The sequence below is a fragment of the Lycium barbarum genome, chromosome 4 (assembly GCF_019175385.1).
Source record: "Lycium barbarum isolate Lr01 chromosome 4, ASM1917538v2, whole genome shotgun sequence".
Classification (NCBI taxonomy): domain Eukaryota; kingdom Viridiplantae; phylum Streptophyta; class Magnoliopsida; order Solanales; family Solanaceae; genus Lycium; species Lycium barbarum.
In genome coordinates, this window is record NC_083340.1 from 122,448,643 (window position 1) to 122,469,201 (window position 20,559).

The 20,559-nt window shown below is 44.3% G+C and overlaps 1 protein-coding gene across 2 annotated transcripts; it reads left to right on the forward strand.

Moving 5' to 3' along the window:
- Positions 1-5,519: 5,519 nt before the first annotated feature.
- On the forward strand, positions 5,520-19,315 carry LOC132638551 (uncharacterized). Of its 2 annotated transcripts, none has more exons than XM_060355392.1 (2): positions 5,520-6,924; positions 18,927-19,315. In XM_060355392.1, exon 1 carries the CDS (start codon positions 5,541-5,543, stop codon positions 6,354-6,356), a length of 816 nt encoding a protein of 271 aa, XP_060211375.1. In that variant the 5' UTR covers positions 5,520-5,540; the 3' UTR covers positions 6,357-6,924; positions 18,927-19,315. The 2 variants fall into 2 exon arrangements, with proteins under 2 accessions (XP_060211375.1, XP_060211374.1); XM_060355391.1 differs by lacking the exon at positions 18,927-19,315 and adding an exon at positions 11,049-12,673.
- The last annotated feature ends 1,244 nt before the right edge of the window (positions 19,316-20,559 follow it).

Sequence of the window (20,559 nt, forward strand, 5' to 3'; positions counted from 1 at the left end):
GTGACTTGTAGTTGATGTTAATGAATTCGGAATGAAACGATGCAAGTTAGAATGTTCGTCGTGATTTTTGATGTTTTGGATGAAATATGGAAAGTAATGAACTTCGGGAAATTTGTATATGGTTTGGAACATATTTGGGATGTGATTGAATAATCTTGAATGAGTGAATGAATACAATAATGTGGATATAGATTTGGAATTGTGAAGTTTGAATGAAGAGTTGCCAACTTATGTAATAAGGTAGAATTTTGAAGTTAGAATGGTTTGATTATGGTTTATGTTGTTTGATGATGTTTGGGTTGTTGTTGTTGATATATTTTGAGCCGAGCTAAGTCTCGGGGGTGTTAGATATATAGGGGAAATGTTGCCGAAATTTCGGTAGACAAAAATCAAGTTAATGGGGATGTTAAGCCTAAGAATCTCTAATTGGTAACTTTGACCATTTGCAGATTCTGGACGAAACGGGATTTGATTTTGGGGAAAGCATAGGACGTCTATAAGGTATGTAAAGCTTCCCACTTCTTCGTTTGGCATGTCTTAGTATGTTAGGTGAATATTGGAACCTCCGGAGCATTTCTGCTCCTCGAAACCCGATCTACAAAACGACTACTCTTCATTCAATTCAATTGAAGCCTAAAGGCTCTATTTTGGCTAGAATGCAACCAAATGTTCGGAACCTATCGAAATGTGATCGGGTCACTTTGAAATCATTATGTATGATCTTTTGGCCTTTAAATATTCGTAAATTATGTTCGCCACCTCAATTTGACTCGAAGTGGGCTCGCTAACCCCGAGACGCCCTATTTGTCCTATCGGGCTCTCTTTTTGGATGAACTTCGATATGAGATCTTCGACTTTGAGACTTCCCTCTATGAATTATGTTTTGACTATTATGATATGTTAAGTTTTGTTTTGAGCCATACGTACCACTTTGGAAACATTTTGTGAAATAAACCTTCGTATCAGCTAAGTATTCGATTATTTTAGGTTATGAAATGACTTAAGAAATCATTTTGTTTTGAAAGGCTATTTTGAAATATGATTTGCATTTGTTTGCTCACGACTCCGCTCGTGCCTCCTTATGATTTCGTTCGCCGGTTCCCGGGCCGGTTATGATTCGTGCGCCCTATGATAATTCGGCCGTATGCTGTGTTACGGTTCCCGAGGCCTCGCCATAGGGCCGGGTTCCATTTGGAGTTATGCTGTGATATGGCTAGTGATGCGATACACTCACTTATGTTTGTGTTCGGGGATGTACGGAGATTCGAAACCTTCTGGTGTTATGCTGTGTGTGGCGCCAGCGTCGGAGTGGCGACCACGTTCTTGAGCTTTGCATGATTTCGTTTGCATTATGTATATGTATATGATTTTGATACGGATTTTGACATACTGATTTGTACCCCCTTTTGATATTCGGTTTGCTTCCAGTTTTGGCCCATATTTCTGTACTCCGTGCTTTACATACTCAGTACATATTTCGTACTGACCCCCTTTCTTCGGGGGCTGCGTTTCATGCCCGCAGGTACAGATATTGGTGATCCTCCACTGTAGGCTTCACTCTCTGCTATTTCGGAGTACTCCTTCTTGACTCGGAGTCCACTTTTGGTACAGACTTCTTTTGTTATGTATATATTCTGTACATTTGACTATTTGGGTACGGCGGGGCCCTGTCTCGCCATATGTCTTTGTTTTGAATTCATAGAGGCCTGTAGTCATATATGTGGGGCGAGGGTCCTACGTATGTTTGTTTGATTTTGTTTTTTTTGGTCTTACAGCGGTCAGTTTGTTATGATGGCCCTAAATGGCCCTTATGCTTATATTGGCACTTATGACCGGCGAAGTCTATTCCGCCGCTCCGTTCGGATTCGATATGACCTTTTGATTTGTGCGACCGCTTAAGACATATTTTGATATAACCTATGTTGATATGACTTTTATGAAATTCTGAAATATGTGATTTGGTCCTGGTACCCAGGTAGGGTGCCATTCGCGGCCCACGGGGCTGGGTCGTGACAAAAGTGGTATGAGAGCAGTTTGTCCTCGGAATGTCTACAGGCCGTTTCTCGTAGAGTCTTGTTTATCGATGTGTTGTGCACCACATCTATAAACAGGAAGCTACAGGGCATTTAGGATGTTACTTTTCTTGGAATCTTAGATCGTGCGATAGAGCTGTGCTATTAGGGTGATTCTGATCTGACTCGCTATTGTGTTTGCAGTGATGCCTCCGAAGAAGGCAACGGCGGCCCAGAAGGGCAAAGCGAGGATGGGAGAGACTAGTTGTTATGTCCCGTGTTTTCGTATAATTGGAAATCGAGAAATGATTAAGACTTGTGTGTTATGAGGGAATATTTTGATTCTAGTTGATATGACTATGTTGGTTATGAAATCATTAATGTTAAGACATCGGGGAAGGCCGAGGGTAAATTTGGAATTTCGGGAATTACAAAACGGGACGTTTAATGAATTGGGCCAAGAAATTAGAACACAAAAATTGAGGCCCAAAGTATGGAGGTGGCCGGCCACTTGGCTAGGCCCAAGCCTCTTATTAAGTGGTCATGTGAGTTTCAGATGACCCTTAAGTTGATATATATCCATATGCCCCTTTGAATTATCTAGAAACCAAATCAAAAAAAAAAAAAATTGAAGAACACCAAAAAAAAAGGGCTCTCGGCCGAGAACCATACAAGAAAAAAAAAATTTCCTAGCTTGTGTTTGTGGCTCAAAAATCTTAGTTTTCCCATATTTGTAAAGTACTCAAGACCCTCTTCAACGGGGTATAATTAGTTTGGCGAAAGGTGCGCGTTTGCGGCAAGTCGGAAATTCAAGAAAAGGTAAGAATTTTGCCCCTCAAATGTTATGAAATTGGCATGAATGTGTTAAGGATTGAGAATAGACGAGAATCCCGTAACTTGGATGTGTGTGTAGAAAGCCGTGTGTGTGCATGTGTTGGTATGTGGCCGTGAGCCATGAATTGTGGAGGACAAGATGAATTTGATTTCGTTTAAGTTTGTTAGTTGCGTCGTTGTGGCCTTTATAACTTAAATGATTGTTTAGTGAATTGAATTGGTGTTAGAAAATGATTTCGGAACATTATGGGAAAGTGTATACCTTTTGTATAATTGTGTATATTGTTGTATATATATGATGTTAAAGACTTTAAATGTGACTTATGGTTGATGTTAATGAATTTGGAATGAAACAATGCGAGTTAGAATGTTCGTCGTAAGTTTTGATGTTTTGGATGAAATATGGAAAGTAATGAACTTCGGGAAATTTTGTATATTGTTTGGAGTGTAATTGGGATGGGTTTGAATAATCTTGAATGGGTGAATGAATACAATAATGTGGGCATAAGTTTGGAATTGTGAAGTTTGAATGAAAGTTGTCAACTTGTGTAGTAAGGTAGAACTATGAAGTTAGAATGCGTTGATTGTGGTTGTTGTTGTTTGCTGATGTTTGGGTTGTTGTTGTTGATGTATTTTGAGCCGAGCTAAGTCCCGGGGGTGTTAGATTTATAGGGGAAATGCTGCCGAAATTTCGGTAGCCAAGTATAGCCGAAAGATTAAGATGTTAACTTTCATGAATAGTAACTGGTAAAAGTGACCATTTGCAGTTTTTGGACGAAACGGGAATTGAGATTTGACGAGCGTAAGACGCAATCCAGGTATGTAAAGCCTACCTTTCCTTCTTTTGGCATGTCCTAGTCATACTAGGTTAAGATCGGACCCTCGGGGATAATTCTACTCTTGGAAATCCAAGTGCAAGTTTGGGCACTATTCATTCAGCGCAATTGAAACCTAATCCTTCTATTTGGTTAAAAGAATGCCCAAACCTTCATAACTTTTGCTGCTGTGCCGAATCTCTTCGAAACTTTTGTAGATGACTTTATGGAGTCGAAAGTCTGTGATTTGTGTCCGCCGCCTCGACTAGACTCGAGGTGGGCCCGTAAGCCCCGAGGCTTCCCTTATTTGATTTGTTTGACTCACTTCCGTCCGATATGAAAAGTAATTGTTTGCCTATGACTCAAAGGTCCGTTTGAAATTTCCTACACCATTATGGAACGTTTTGCACTATGAATGATACTAGATTTTCGGAAAATGATCTGTGAGTTGCTTTTCAAAGGTTTTGCAGTTTGGAACTTCGTAACTTCTATACATTAATTTTGATCGACCTGACTCCTACTCCGAGCCTTTGGCGTCGGTATGTGCCTATATGTAATTATATGTCGAGTCCTGTAATTTACTTTTAATATGCATTTGGTCTCTGCACTACTCCGTTCGTGCCATTCGCTATGATTTCGTTCGTCGGTACCCGGGCCGACTTTGTGATCGTGCGCGCTATACCATATTCGGAAGTATGATGTGTTACGGTTTCCGAGGCCTCGCCATAGGACCGGTTTCCGTCTATGGAGTTATGATGTGATATGGCATTTGATATGTTCTGATGATGTGATGTGTGTGTGATACGATTTGTCTGGAGACTGTACGGAGATTTGAAAACTTCTGGAGTATGATGTGTTGTGGCACCAGCGTCGGGGGTGACCACGTTCCTAGCCCTACACATGATTTTATTTGCATTTGTACATTATCTTCCGCACAGGTTTGATTCGCTACTTTGATGTTTGTGTTTGCTCCTTCCGACTCCAGTTATGATTGGGATTTCTGTACTTTCTGCTTTACATACTCAGTACTTCTCCCGTACTGACCCCCTGTTCTTCGGGGGGCTGCGTTTCATGCCCGCAGGTACAGAAACTCGTTTGGGTGATCCTCCGGTTTAGGCTACCTATTCTGCTATTTTGGAGAGCTCCCCTTGATCTGGAGCTTAACTTTTGGTACATACCTTTTGCTGTGTGTGGATTTTGTACATTTGTGGCTGTGTGGGTACGGCGGGGCCCTGTCCCGTCATATGTTCGTATGTTCCGTTTTGTTTTAGAGGCCTGTAGTCATATTTGTGGGTCGTGGGTCCGGTGTGTTCGTATGTGGTTTTGTTTTACGTTCTTAAGCGGCCCGTATGCTATTATGGCCAAGACGGCCCATAAGTTTGTACGTGTGTGTGTGTGCATTTGGGCGATGTATATTCCGCCACCTTTCTGATTTTGATATGACTGTCCTGCACGGGCGACCGCTTAAGATAAGTGTTTATTCAATGCTTGTGTGACGTCTGCTATTAGTTTTCAGTTCGAATAACGTATGTTAAGTCTGAATGAGTCTGAATATGATGATCTGGTTTGTAAGTCTGTTTGGGGTGCCTAAGTAGGGTGCCAGTCGCGGCCCACGGGGTTGGGTCGTGACAAAAGTGGTATCAGAGCGGTTTGTCCTCGGAATGTCTACAGGCCGTGTCTAGTAGAGTCTTGTTTATCGATGTGTTGTGCACCACATCTATAAACAGGAGGCTACAGGGCATTTAGGATGTTACTTCCTTTGGAATCTTAGATCGTGCGATAGAGCTGTGCTATTAAGGTGATTCTGATGTGACCCGTTATTGTGTTTGCAGTGATGCCTCCGAAGAAGGCAACGACGGCCCAGAAGGGCAAGGCGAGGATGGGAGAGACTAGTCAGGCACAGCGAGCTACCCGGGCTCGTGTTTATGATTTGCCTGAGGTTGTGCCTCATTCTGAGGGGTCTGCTACACCCCCACTAGTACAGCCTGGAGCAGGACCTTCAGCAGCTCCAGAGGTCCGTGTACCCGCTCCTGAGACTCCAGCTCCTCAGCCATGGGCGGAGGATAGGACCCTGAGGGAGGCTGTACAGTTGTTGACCACAATAGTAGCGGGACAGGCTCGCAGGCGCGGGCGGAGGGACGATGATGATGATGACAGGCGGGACAGCCTGAGAGTTCGGGAGTTCTTATTATGTGGCCCTCCAGAGTTTTTCGGGTCTAAGCCCGACGAGGACCCCCATGACTTTATTCGGGGGATGCGGCGTGCATTAGACTTGGTCAGGGCTTCAGAGACCGAGTCGGTTGAGCTGGCCTCGCATAGACTTCGGGATGTTGCCGCTCACTGGTATGAGACTTGGGAGTTATCCAGGGGTGAGGGTGCTCCTCTAGCTACGTGGGATCAGTTTGTGACTGCTTTCACCCGCCACTTTCTGCCCCCAGAGTTACGACGAGAGCGAGCCGATCGGTTTTTACATCTGCAGCAGAGGGGTCGAAGCGTTCGTGAATATAATCTGGAGTTTGATTCCCTGGCCCGGTATGCACCTGCCGTGGTAGCAGATATGTCTGATCGGATGCATAGATATGTTATGGGGTTGGATCATTACTTGATCGACGGCTGTATGGCGGTGTCATTGCAGACAGATATGGACATTGCCCATCTACAGGCCTACGCCCAGGGGATGGAGAACCGACACTGAGCAGATCGGCCCAGCAGAGAGTATGATGGGAGACGGCCCAAGAGGGCCAGATTAGCGGGGTATTCTGGAGATTCTCGGGGCGGGCAGCCTCAGTATCAGTCCAGTGGGTACTTCCCTCCGCTAGGCCGGGACACACAGTCTGCTAGTAAGCGATTTGATGGCGCAGGACCGTCCAGGGCAAACCAGAGTTCCAGAGCCCCAGGTCCTCAGGCGAGCAGGGGTCCCGGTCAGACTAGGCCACCTATGCCCCCGTGTTCGTATTGTGAAAGATCGCACCCAGGTGAGTGTTTCAGGGCCACAGGGGCCTGTTTTGCTTGCGGCCGCCAGGGCCATATCATGCGAGATTGTCCGTGGGCAGGCAGTTCTGGTAGCGCAGCACAGCCGACGAGATCCGTTGCTGGTTCGCCATCTACCCCTTCGGCCACGCGCTCCACGGGCCGAGGTATGCCAGCACCAGCGGGCCGCGGTAGAGGCCGTGGTGGGGGTTCAGATTCTAGCGGTCCCTCGAACCGCATATACGCTTTGACTGGTCGGCGGGACCCAGAGGCATCACCAGACGCAGACCCAGGTATATTACTAACTTTTTTTTTGAATGAATATGTGCACTGATAGGTCTGTACTCCAGTATATTACGTGATATTCTCTTTCTGCGTGTCAGTAAAAGTAGGGTAAGAATCCGAATCAATGAAAATATTTGAGGCAGCCATCTATTCATGTGGGAGGCGAATATAGGGAATTTGACAGGCTAAAGCGATAAACCATATAGCCAGAAGAGCAAACGACCTCTTTGGGTCGGAGTGGGACCCACTACGAAAACTTCCCGAAAAAAAAAAATTTGCTAAGACCCCGATTGGCCCCAAAATTACGTGACAAAGGTCGTGCGGGGCAATTGACAGAATTATATCAGCCCTAACGCGTCAAAATGCATGAAAGTTTCAGGGTTAAGCGTGCTCAAGCCAGAGCAATTCTGGGATGGGTGACCCCCTGGGAAGTAATGCAAAGTTTCTCACAAGTGAAAGTATGATAAATATAAATGGAAATTTGGGTTAACCAAAAGGAAAATAGAATGTGTGGAGTAATTAGTGCCCTTACAGGAGTCGCGCAGAACGAGGCGGACTAAATGGGCAAAAAGAAAAGGGTACACCACCGCTTGGGAAATTGAACGAATTTGAACAACAGTCTGAGACATTCGCCAGTAAGGTATTAGTAAGTGTGTGTATGTGTGTGTGTATGATTTTCGTTTGGTGTCCATATGGAACAAGAGTCGAGTCCAGGCGACTAATATTGTGAGTAATGAAGAATAAGAGTGTGAATAAGCGGAACCTCTGAAGGAGCCGATGAGCGACACGCAAGACAATTTGTATGATCACTTGGCAAACAAGTTTACAAATAAAGGGAAATTCTCATGAATCATTGGAGCCTTAATAGGAGCGATTTGATTCTAATTCGATATTCTATCTGTTGTACTTCTACACTCCCGATTCCGATAAGGCTCTGCCTAGTACGCCTCTGTATTTCTGAGTTTCATTATGTTCCCATCTGATGAATTTTTGTACGTCTGATTCTGAATACGTTTCTGTCTGGCACACCCCTGTATGTCTGACTCTGGATATAAATCCGCCTGATATGCCTTTGTACGTCTGATTTTGATCACGCGTCTATCTGATACATCTTCGTATGTCTGATACATTTCGGTCTATCTGACTTCGATCACGACTCTGTATGATACAATTCTGTACGTCTGATTCTGATTTCGAATCTGTCTGATACCTCTCTGTACGTCTGACTCCGATCTCAGATTTGTCTGACATACTTCCGTACCTCTGACGTTGACTATGAATCCGTTCGATATGCTCATATACGTCCGGCCCTAGCTCTGAATCTGTTTGGCATAAAGTGTCTAGTATGAAGTGAAGTGGGATTATGACGATGTGGTAAGAAACTCAGAAGTATAACGAGAAATGATATTGATTATAATGTCTGGGGAGCGTTTGTCCATTACAAGAATATAGCGTATGGTTCGGTGATTACGTGGGGTATGAGAAAATGTATTAGGAAGGCATTTGAATCAGTGATGTGAAAATTTTTAACTACCCCATAATGTTGGTGAAGAAGCCATGTCGGAAAAATCAACAAAGGACGACTATAAAGAGAACCCTTCCGAAGTAGTATGACGCCCCATGAGGTCAACTTAACATTCGAGGACGAATGTTCTTAAGGGGGGGAGAATGTTATGTCCCGTGTTTTCGTATAATTGGAAATCGAGAAATGATTAAGACTTGTGTGTTATGAGGGAATATTTTGATTCTAGTTGATATGACTATGTTGGTTATGAAATCATTAATGTTAAGACATCGGGGAAGGCCGAGGGTAAATTTGGAATTTCGGGAATTACAAAACGGGACGTTTAATGAATTGGGCCAAGAAATTAGAACACAAAAATTGAGGCCCAAAGTATGGAGGTGGCCGGCCACTTGGCTAGGCCCAAGCCTCTTATTAAGTGGTCATGTGAGTTTCACATGACCCTTAAGTTGATATATATCCATATGCCCCTTTGAATTATCTAGAAACCAAATCAAAAAAAAAAAATTGAAGAACACCAAAAAAAAAGGGCTCTCGGCCGAGAACCATACAAGAAAAAAAAAAATTCCTAGCTTGTGTTTGTGGCTCAAAAATCTTAGTTTTCCCATATTTGTAAAGTACTCAAGACCCTCTTCAACGGGGTATAATTAGTTTGGCGAAAGGTGCGCGTTTGCGGCAAGTCGGAAATTCAAGAAAAGGTAAGAATTTTTCCCCTCAAATGTTATGAAATTGGCATGAATGTGTTAAGGATTGAGAATAGACGAGAATCCCGTAACTTGGATGTGTGTGTAGAAAGCCGTGTGTGTGCATGTGTTGGTATGTGGCCGTGAGCCATGAATTGTGGAGGACAAGATGAATTTGATTTCGTTTAAGTTTGTTAATTGCGTCGTTGTGGCCTTTATAACTTAAATGATTGTTTAGTGAATTGAATTGGTGTTAGAAAATGATTTCGGAACATTATGGGAAAGTGTATACCTTTTGTATAATTGTGTATATTGTTGTATATATATGATGTTAAAGACTTTAAATGTGACTTATGGTTGATGTTAATGAATTTGGAATGAAACAATGCGAGTTAGAATGTTCGTCGTAAGTTTTGATGTTTTGGATGAAATATGGAAAGTAATGAACTTCGGGAAATTTTGTATATTGTTTGGAGTGTAATTGGGATGGGTTTGAATAATCTTGAATGGGTGAATGAATACAATAATGTGGGCATAAGTTTGGAATTGTGAAGTTTGAATGAAAGTTGTCAACTTGTGTAGTAAGGTAGAACTATGAAGTTAGAATGCGTTGATTGTGGTTGTTGTTGTTTGCTGATGTTTGGGTTGTTGTTGTTGATGTATTTTGAGCCGAGCTAAGTCCCGGGGGTGTTAGATTTATAGGGGAAATGCTGCCGAAATTTCGGTAGCCAAGTATAGCCGAAAGATTAAGATGTTAACTTTCATGAATAGTAACTGGTAAAAGTGACCATTTGCAGTTTTTGGACGAAACGGGAATTGAGATTTGACGAGCGTAAGACGCAATCCAGGTATGTAAAGCCTACCTTTCCTTCTTTTGGCATGTCCTAGTCATACTAGGTTAAGATCGGACCCTCGGGGATAATTCTACTCTTGGAAATCCAAGTGCAAGTTTGGGCACTATTCATTCAGCGCAATTGAAACCTAATCCTTCTATTTGGTTAAAAGAATGCCCAAACCTTCATAACTTTTGCTGCTGTGCCGAATCTCTTCGAAACTTTTGTAGATGACTTTATGGAGTCGAAAGTCTGTGATTTGTGTCCGCCGCCTCGACTAGACTCGAGGTGGGCCCGTAAGCCCCGAGGCTTCCCTTATTTGATTTGTTTGACTCACTTCCGTCCGATATGAAAAGTAATTGTTTGCCTATGACTCAAAGGTCCGTTTGAAATTTCCTACACCATTATGGAACGTTTTGCACTATGAATGATACTAGATTTTCGGAAAATGATCTGTGAGTTGCTTTTCAAAGGTTTTGCAGTTTGGAACTTCGTAACTTCTATACATTAATTTTGATCGACCTGACTCCTACTCCGAGCCTTTTGGCGTCGGTATGTGCCTATATGTAATTATATGTCGAGTCCTGTAATTTACTTTTAATATGCATTTGGTCTCTGCACTACTCCGTTCGTGCCATTCGCTATGATTTCGTTCGTCGGTACCCGGGCCGGCTTTGTGATCGTGCGCGCTATACCATATTCGGAAGTATGATGTGTTACGGTTTCCGAGGCCTCGCCATAGGGCCGGTTTCCGTCTATGGAGTTATGATGTGATATGGCATTTGATATGTTCTGATGATGTGATGTGTGTGTGATACGATTTGTCTGGAGACTGTACGGAGATTTGAAAACTTCTGGAGTATGATGTGTTGTGGCACCAGCGTCGGGGGTGACCACGTTCCTAGCCCTACACATGATTTTATTTGCATTTGTACATTATCTTCCACACAGGTTTGATTCGCTACTTTGATGTTTGTGTTTGCCCCTTCCGACTCCAGTTATGATTGGGATTTCTGTACTTTCTGCTTTACATACTCAGTACTTCTCCCGTACTGACCCCCTGTTCTTCGGGGGGCTGCGTTTCATGCCCGCAGGTACAGAAGCTCGTTTGGGTGATCCTCCAGTTTAGGCTACCTATTCTGCTATTTTGGAGAGCTCCCCTTGATCCGGAGCTTAACTTTTGGTACATACCTTTTGCTGTGTGTGGATTTTGTACATTTGTGGCTGTGTGGGTACGGCGGGGCCCTGTCCCGTCATATGTTCGTATGTTCCGTTTTGTTTTAGAGGTCTGTAGTCATATTTGTGGGTCGTGGGTCCGGTGTGTTCGTATGTGGTTTTGTTTTACGTTCTTAAGCGGCCCGTATGCTATTATGGCCAAGACGGCCCATAAGTTTGTACGTGTGTGTGTGTGCATTTGGGCGATGTATATTCCGCCACCTTTCTGATTTTGATATGACTGTCCTGCACGGGCGACCGCTTAAGATAAGTGTTTATTCAATGCTTGTGTGACGTCTGCTATTAGTTTTCAGTTCGAATAACGTATGTTAAGTCTGAATGAGTCTGAATATGATGATCTGGTTTGTGAGTCTGTTTGGGGTGCCTAAGTAGGGTGCCAGTCGCGGCCCACGGGGTTAGGTCGTGACACTAGTCAGGCACAGCGAGCTACCCGGGCTCGTGCTTATGATTTGCCTGAGGTTGTGCCTCATTCTGAGGGGTCTGCTACACCCCCCACTAGTACCGCCTGGAGCAGGACCTTCAGCAGCTCCAGAGGTCCGTGTACCCGCTCCTGAGACTCCAGCTCCTCAGCCAGGGGCGGAGGATAGGACCCTGAGGGAGGCTGTACAGTTGCTGACTACACTGGTGGCAGGACAGGCTCGCCGACGCGGGCGGAGGGACGATGATGATGATGACAGGCGGGACAGCTTGAGAGTTCGGGAGTTTTTATTATGTGGCCCTCCATAGTTTTTCGGGTCTAAGCCCGACGAGGACCCCCACGACTTTATTCGGGGGATGCGGCTCTCACTGGACTTGGTCAGGGCTTCAGAGACCGAGTCGGTCGAGCTGGCTTCGCACAGACTTCGAGATGTTGCCACTCACTGGTATGAGACTTGGGAGTTATCCAGGGGTGAGGGTGCTCCTCCAACTACGTGGGACCAGTTTGTGACTGCTTTCACCCGCCACTTTCTGCCCCCAGAGTTGCGGCGGGCACGGGCCGACCGATTCTTACATTTGCAGCAGAGGGGTCGGAGTGTTCGCGAGTATAATCTTGAGTTCGATTCCCTGGCCCGGTATGCACCTGCCGTGGTAGCAGATATGTCCGATCGGATGCACAGATATGTTATGGGATTGGATCGGTATTTGATCGACGGTTGTATGGCGGTGTCGTTGCAGACAGATATGGACATTGCCCGACTACAGGCTTATGCGATGGGTATGGAGGACCGTCATAGGTCTGATCATTCTGGTAGAGATAGGGACAGGAGGCCGCCCAAGAGGGCTAGGTCCGCAGGATATTCCGGAGATTTTCGAGGCGGACAGCCTCAGCAGCAGCAGTCAGGGAGACAGCTTCCTCCGTCCGGCCGGAGTACTCAGTCAGGCAGCCGGAGAGTTGACAGTGCAGGACCGTCTGGGGCCAGTCGGAGCTCCAGGGCGGCAGGTTCACAGATGACTAGAGGTCCCAGTCAGGCCAGACCACCCAGGCCCCGTTATTCTCATTGCGGGAAGTCTCATTCTGGGGAGTGCTATCGAGCTACTGGAGCTTGTTTTTCATGTGGTGGTCAGGGCCATTTTATGAGAGATTGTCCGTTGGCCAGCGGTTCTGGTAGTGTGACTCAGCCGACAGGGTCAGCCGCCGGTTCTTCATCTGCTCCATCTGTTGCACGCCCTGGAGGGCGAGGTATGCCCGCATCGGCAGGACGCGGTCGGGGCCGCGGTGGCGTTTCAGGTTCTAGCGGTCCCTCGAACCGCATATATGCTTTGGCCAGCCGCCAGGATCAGGAGGCTTCGCCAAACGTCGTCACAGGTACATTACTGGTTTTCTCCAGATATGTATATGCATTGATTGACCCTGGTTCTACTTTATCATATATTTCCCCGCTCGTTGCTAGTAAGATTGGGATAGTGTCTGAGCCTATAGAGCCATTTGAGGTAGCTACGCCAGTTGGGGATTTTGTTATAGCGAGACAGATCTATAGGGATTGTTCTGTGACTATTTATGATCGTTGCACTAAAGCTGATTTGATAGAGTTAGACATGCTTGAGTTTGATGTCATTATGGGTATGGACTGGTTGTCTTCCTGTTATGCTAATGTTGACTGCCAGAAAAAGGTAGTCCGTTTTCAGTTTCCAGGGGAACCGGTCATAGAGTGGTTCGGATCCACAGCATCGCCGAGGGGTAAGTTTATTTCATACCTCAAGGCTAAGAAGATGATCCAGAAGGGTTATATCTATCATTTGGTTCGTGTGCACGATACTGCAGCGGAGATACCTACCCTTCAGTCTGTTCCGGTCGTCAGTGAGTTTCCAGATGTATTTCCTGACGAGCTTCCTGGCCTTCCGCCTGAGCGGGAGATTAATTTTACCATAGAGTTGTTGCCAGACACGCAGCCTATATCTATTCCTCCGTATAGGATGGCACCGGCTGAATTGAAAGAGTTGAAGGAGCAGCTGAAAGATTTGTTGGATAAGGGCTTTATTAGACCCAGCACATCACCCTGGGGAGCGCCGGTATTGTTTGTTAGAAAGAAAGATGGGTCACTGCGGATGTGTATCGACTACCGGCAGCTGAATAAGGTGACTATTAAGAATAAATATCCCCTCCCCCGGATTGATGACTTGTTTGATCAGCTGCAGGGTGCTAAATATTTTTTGAAGGTAGATCTGCGCTCAGGTTATCATCAGGTGCGAGTGCGGGAGTCAGATATCCCGAAGACTGCTTTCAGGACCCGGTACGGGCACTATGAGTTCAGAGTTATGTCTTTCGGGCTGACTAATGCTCCAGCGGTATTTATGGATCTGATGAATCGGGTATTTCGGCCTTTTCTGGACATGTTTGTTATTGTGTTTATTGATGATGTTCTGATTTACATGCGATCAGCCGAGGAGCATTCAGATCATTTGAGGACGGTACTTGGCATTCTCCGTCAGCAGAAGTTATACGCCAAATTCTCTAAATGTGAATTCTGGTTGACTTCTGTAGCATTCTTGGGCCATATTGTCGGCGCAGATGGTATTTGGGTCGACACGCAGAAGATTGAGGCTGTGCAGAATTGGCCCAGGCCTACTACACCGACAGAGGTGCGCAGTTTTCTGGGGTTAGCTGGTTATTATCGCAGGTTTGTGGAGGATTTTTCTTCTATTGCAGCACCACTGACGAGGCTTACTCAGAAAGCAGCGAAATTCCAGTGGACAGATGCCTGCGAGCGCAGCTTTCAGATGCTGAAAGAGAGATTGGTTACAGCACCAGTTTTGGCTCTTCCAGAAGGATCAGACGGGTATGTTGTCTATTGTGACGCCTCTGGTATTGGGATAGGTTGTGTATTGATGCAGCACGGTCGAGTCATAGCCTATGCTTCCCGGCAGCTCAGACCGCATGAGAAGAACTATCCCACTCATGATCTTGAGTTGGCCGCAGTAATTCATGCTTTGAAGATTTGGCGGCATTATTTATATGGGGTCCATGTTGATATCTATACGGACCATAAGAGTCTCCAGTATATTTTTAAGCAGAAAGAATTGAATTTGTGGCAGAGAAGATGGGTTGAGTTACTGAAGGATTATGACGTTGATATTCTGTACCATCCTGGGAAAGCCAATGTGGTAGCGGATGCACTTAGCCGCAAGTCTATGGGCAGCTTGGCTGATGTACCATCTGGTAAGAAAGATTTGATTCGTGATATTCATCAGCTGGCCAGCCTTGGAATTCGTTTGGCAGATTCTGGAGATTCTGGGATTTCTGTTCGTGCAGTTGCTGAATCATCTATTATTCAGGAGGTAAAGCAGCGCCAGTTTGAAGATCCTCTTTTGATTCAGTACAGAGATGTGGCCCTTAATAAAGCAAAGACTCAGTTTGAGATCTCGCCTGAAGGAGTATTATTATATGACGGCAGATTCTGTGTACCGGACGTTGCGGGATTACGGCGGCAGATTATGGGCGAGGCCCATAATGCACGGTATTCTGTTCATCCTGGTTCCACCAAAATGTATCAGGATCTCAGGTGTTTGTATTGGTGGGACGGCATGAAGAAAGATATTGCTGAGTTTGTTAGTCAGTGCCCGAACTGCCAGCAAGTTAAGATCGAGCATCAGAAGCCCGGTGGATTATTATAGGAGATGGAGATTCCAGCCTGGAAATGGGAGGTGATTAATATGGATTTCGTTGTTGGGTTACCGCGCACTCCACGCAGGTACGACTCTATCTGGGTTATTGTTGACAGGCTGACGAAATCAGCCCATTTCCTTCCGGTTCGGACTACTTATTCGGCTGAGGACTATGCCAGATTGTATATCAGAGAGATAGTCAGACTTCACGGAGTCCCTATATCTATTATTACTGACCGAGGTGCCCAGTTTACAGCTAATTTCTGGAGGTCATTTCAGGAGGGATTAGGGACTCAGGTGAGCCTCAGTACAGCTTTTCACCCTCAGTCCGACGGGCAGGCCGAGCGCACTATTCAGACGCTCGAAGATATGTTGCGGGCCTGCGTTATTGATTTCAGGGGCAGCTGGGATGATCATTTGCCGCTTATTGAGTTTGCCTATAATAACAGTTATCACTCCAGCATTCAGATGGCTCCGTACGAGGCCCTTTATGGCAGGAAATGCAGATCTCCTATTGGCTGGTTTGACGTGGGCGAGACTAAGCTGATTGGGCCAGATGTGATCCAGGAAGCTGTAGATAAGGTAAAGCTTATTCGAGAACGATTATTGGCTGCTCAGAGTCGACAGAAAGCTTATGCAGATAGACGACGTCGACCGTTAGAGTTCCAGATTGGCGACTGGGTATTCCTGAAGGTGTCGCCCATGAAGGGTGTCATGAGATTCGGTAGAAAGGGTAAGTTGAGCCCCCGGTATATTGGGCCGTATCAGATCGTTCGGAAGATAGGCGAGGTTGCCTATGAGCTATACTTACCATCCGACTTGGAGGCCGTACACCCGGTATTTCATGTGTCTATGCTGCGGAAATGTATCGGTGACCCTTCCAGGATATTCCCAGTTGATGACATTCAGGTGACGGAGCAGTTATCTTATGACGAGCAGCCTGTATCTATTCTGGATCGACAGGTGCGGAGACTACGCACTAAAGAAGTGCCCTCCGTCAAAGTCCTGTGGTGCAACAATAATCGGGAGGAGATGACTTGGGAGGCGGAGGACGAGATGAAAAGGAAATACCCTCACTTGTTCCCGACGTCCACAGGTAATCTAAACCTTTCAGTTTGTTATGTTGGTTGATAAAAATAATTTTGTATGCCATTATTAAAAAGGGACACTCCCGCCATGATCATAAGACCTTATAAGATTAATTTAACATTCGGGGACGAATGTTTTTAAGGGGGGGAGAATGTTATGTCCCGTGTTTTCGCATAGTTGGAAATCGCGAAATAATTAAGACTTGTGTGTTATAAGGAAATATTTTGATTCTAGTTGATATGCCCATGTTGGTTGTGAAATGAATGGTGTAAATACATTGGGAAAGGCCGAGGGTAAATTTAGAATTTCGGAAATTAGTTTCGGGAATTACAAAACGAAATTTTTACGAATTGGGCCAAGAGAAATTTGTTAAAACTTGAGGCCCAGGTGGTTAGGGGTGGCCGGCCAAAGGACAAGGCCCAAGTCCCATTTTAAGTGGTCATGTGACATCCACATGACCAAACAATCAAGTATATAGTCATCCATATACTTAGAATGTTCAAGAAAAAGCAAATCAAACTCAAAAAATTAGAGAGCACCTCAAAAAGGGCCTCTCGGCCGAACCCCTTAGCCAACAAAAAAAATAAAAATTCCTAGCTTTGTTTCCAATCTAAAAATATTGTTCTTCTTGTATTCATAGAGTATGCAAGACGCTCTCCGACGTGATATAATTAGTTAAGCGAAAGAGCGACGTTTGCGGCGAGTTGGAATTTCAAGAATAAAGTATGATTTCTATGTTTTTATGTTATGAAGTGGGTATATATGTGGTAGTGATTGAAGTTGCATGAAGATTATGGAATTGTGTTGTGTTGAGCATGGCCGTGTGTGAGTGTGAAGGGTGTGTTTGGCCGTGAGCTACATGAAGTGCAAGGCCATGTGAATTTGATCTTGTTAGTTGGTTTGTGGCGTCGTTGTGACAGTTATGACGTAAATGATCGTTTAATAAATTGAATTGGTGTTGGAAAATGATTTCGGAACATTATCGGAAAGTATATACCTTTGGTATATTTGTGTATATCATTGTATATCTATTATACTAAAAGACTTTAAATGTGACTTGTAGTTGATGTTAATGAATTCGGAATGAAACGATGCAAGTTAGAATGTTCGTCGTGATTTTTGATGTTTTGGATGAAATATGGAAAGTAATGAACTTCGGGAAATTTGTATATGGTTTGGAACATATTTGGGATGTGATTGAATAATCTTGAATGAGTGAATGAATACAATAATGTGGATATAGATTTGGAATTGTGAAGTTTGAATGAAGAGTTGCCAACTTATGTAATAAGGTAGAATTTTAAAGTTAGAATGGTTTGATTATGGTTTATGTTGTTTGATGATGTTTGGGTTGTTGTTGTTGATATATTTTGAGCCGAGCTAAGTCTCGGGGGTGTTAGATATATAGGGGAAATGCTGCCGAAATTTCGGTAGACAAAAATCAAGTTAATGGGGATGTTAAGCCTAAGAATCTCTAATTGGTAACTTTGACCATTTGCAGATTCTTGACGAAACGGGATTTGATTTTGGGGAAAGCATAAGACGTCTATAAGGTATGTAAAGCTTTCCACTTATTCGTTTGGCATGTTAGGTGAATATTGGAACCTCCGGAGCATTTCTGCTCCTCGAAACCCGATCTACAAAACGACTACTCTTCATTCAATTCAATTGAAGCCTAAAGGCTCTATTTTGGCTAGAATGCAACCAAATGTTCGGGCCCTATCGAAATGTGATTGGGTCACTTTGAAATCATTATGTATGATCTTTTGGCCTTTAAATGTTCGTAAATTATGTTCGCCACCTCAATTTGACTCGAGGTGGGCCCGCTAACCCCGAGACGCCCTATTTGTCCTATCGGGCTTTCTTTTTGGATGAACTTCGATATGAGATCTTCGACTTTGAGACTTCCCTCTATGAATTATGTTTTGACTATTATGATATGTTAAGTTTTGTTTTGAGCCATACGTACCACTTTGGAAACATTTTGTGAAATAAACCTTCGTATCAGCTAAGTATTCGATTATTTTAGGTTATGAAATGACTTAAGAAATCATTATGTTTTGAAAGGCTATTTTGAAATATGATTTGCATTTGTTTGCTCACGACTCCGCTCGTGCCTCCTTATGACTTCGTTCGCCGGTTCCCGGGCCGGTTATGATTCGTGCGCCCTATGATAATTCGGCTGTATGCTGTGTTACGGTTCCCGAGGCCTCGCCATAAGGCCGGGTTCCGTTTGGAGTTATGCTGTGATATGGCTAGTGATGCTATACGCTCACTTATGTTTGTGTTCGGGGATGTACGGAGATTCGAAACCTTCTGGTGTTATGCTGTGTGTGGCGCCAGCGTCGGAGTGGCGACCACGTTCTTGAGCTTTGCATGATTTCGTTTGCATTATGTATATGTATATGATTTTGATACAGATTTTGACATACTGATTTGTACCCCCTTTTGATATCCGGTTTGCTTTCAGTTTTGGCCCATATTTCTGTACTCCGTGCTTTACATACTCAATACATATTTCGTACTGACCCCCTTTCTTCGGGGGCTGCGTTTCATGCCCGCAGGTACAGATATTGGTGATCCTCCACTGTAGGCTTCACTCTCTGCTATTTCGGAGTACTCCTTCTTGACTCGGAGTCCACTTTTGGTACAGACTTCTTTTGTTATGTATATATTCTGTACATTTGACTATTTGGGTACGGCGAGGCCCTGTCTCGCCATATGTCTTTGTTTTGAATTCGTAGAGGCCTGTAGTCATATATGTGGGGCGAGGGTCCTATGTATATTTGTTTGATTTTGTTTTTTTTGGTCTTACAGCGGTCAGTTTGTTATGATGGCCCTAAATGGCCCTTATGCTTATATTGGCACTTATGACCGGCGATGTCTATTCCGCCGCTCCGTTCGGATTCGATATGACCTTTTGATTTGTGCGACCGCTTAAGACATATTTTGATATAACCTATGTTGATATGACTTTTATGAAATTCTGAAATATGTGATTTGGTCCGGGTACCCAGGTAGGGTGTCAGTCGCGGCCCACGGGGCTGGGTCGTGACACCACTAATGAGCAACTCAGATTACAACCGATTGTAAGCTAGGAATTAACTCTCATAACCCCTCACCCTTACAATAGTCCTATTGTAACCTTCACACTTGACTACTTCTAGCCAAGCAAACTAATGCACCTAGACTAACTCTAGCCTAATGTACCACTCAAAGGCACCCTTAGAGAATTCAACATCGTATCTAACTTTAGCCACCCACACACTAATACACCTAGACTAACTCTAGCCTAGTGTACCACTTAAGACCTTGTGGAAGCAACCTTGAGAATTTAGAACACGTACAACTAGCTTCATTTTAGAGAAGAGTAGGTTTACAACTTATAGAATAAGAGAACAAAGACTCAACAACCTAAGGACTTAAAGCATCTTTAGTTCAGGGATCTATTCCTTGGGCTTGTTAAGGATTTGTTCTTGAGGAACACCTTGAAAGCTGGAGACTTGCACTTAGGATGGAGCAACTTTCTGATTTGTGCAAGAATGCTTCTTCACTTGAGCATGGTGTTGCATATGTAGATGGAAGGGGGTGAAGGTGACAGCCAATACTGGTCCTCTGCTGCTGTATTACTGCTGCACCACTATAGTGTCGACAGATTTGCAGCTGTAGAGTTGAATTTTCAACGCTCCAAGGACCTGGTCCCTCATCTGTTCTTTGAAGGGGTTGCAACAACTCTGATGCTATGCTGCCACACTGCTGCAATGTCAGTAGCTTTACAGCTGTACAGTTGACCAAGCAATAGTTGGGGACCTGATCTGATCTGAAGACGTATCTAGTCCTTCATATATGAACATATCCTGCTGGGAACTTGATCTCATCTGGTCCCTCTGACAACATATTTAGTCCTTCATATATGAACATATCCTGCAGCATGTGTAGTGTGACTGATTGCATCTAATTCTTTACGGAGCATGTCAACATAGCAACATCTAAGATTGACCAAATTCAAGCAAGCGAGCCTAATTATATCTGGTTCCTTAGGGTTTGTCAATCACCAAAACATAATGTATCATAACTCATCAGGTGTATATACACTGTTATACATTATGTATAAGCTGCTTATACACTATATAATGTACATAAAATAGTGTATATATGCTGTATACTAACGTATATGAGGTGTATATGAACCTTTAC

What these genes read in the sequence shown, in the direction of transcription:
- LOC132638551 (XM_060355392.1), top strand. Translation starts at nt 5,541, where the DNA reads ATGGGAGAGACTAGTCAGGCACAGCGAGCTACCCGGGCTCGTGTTTAT.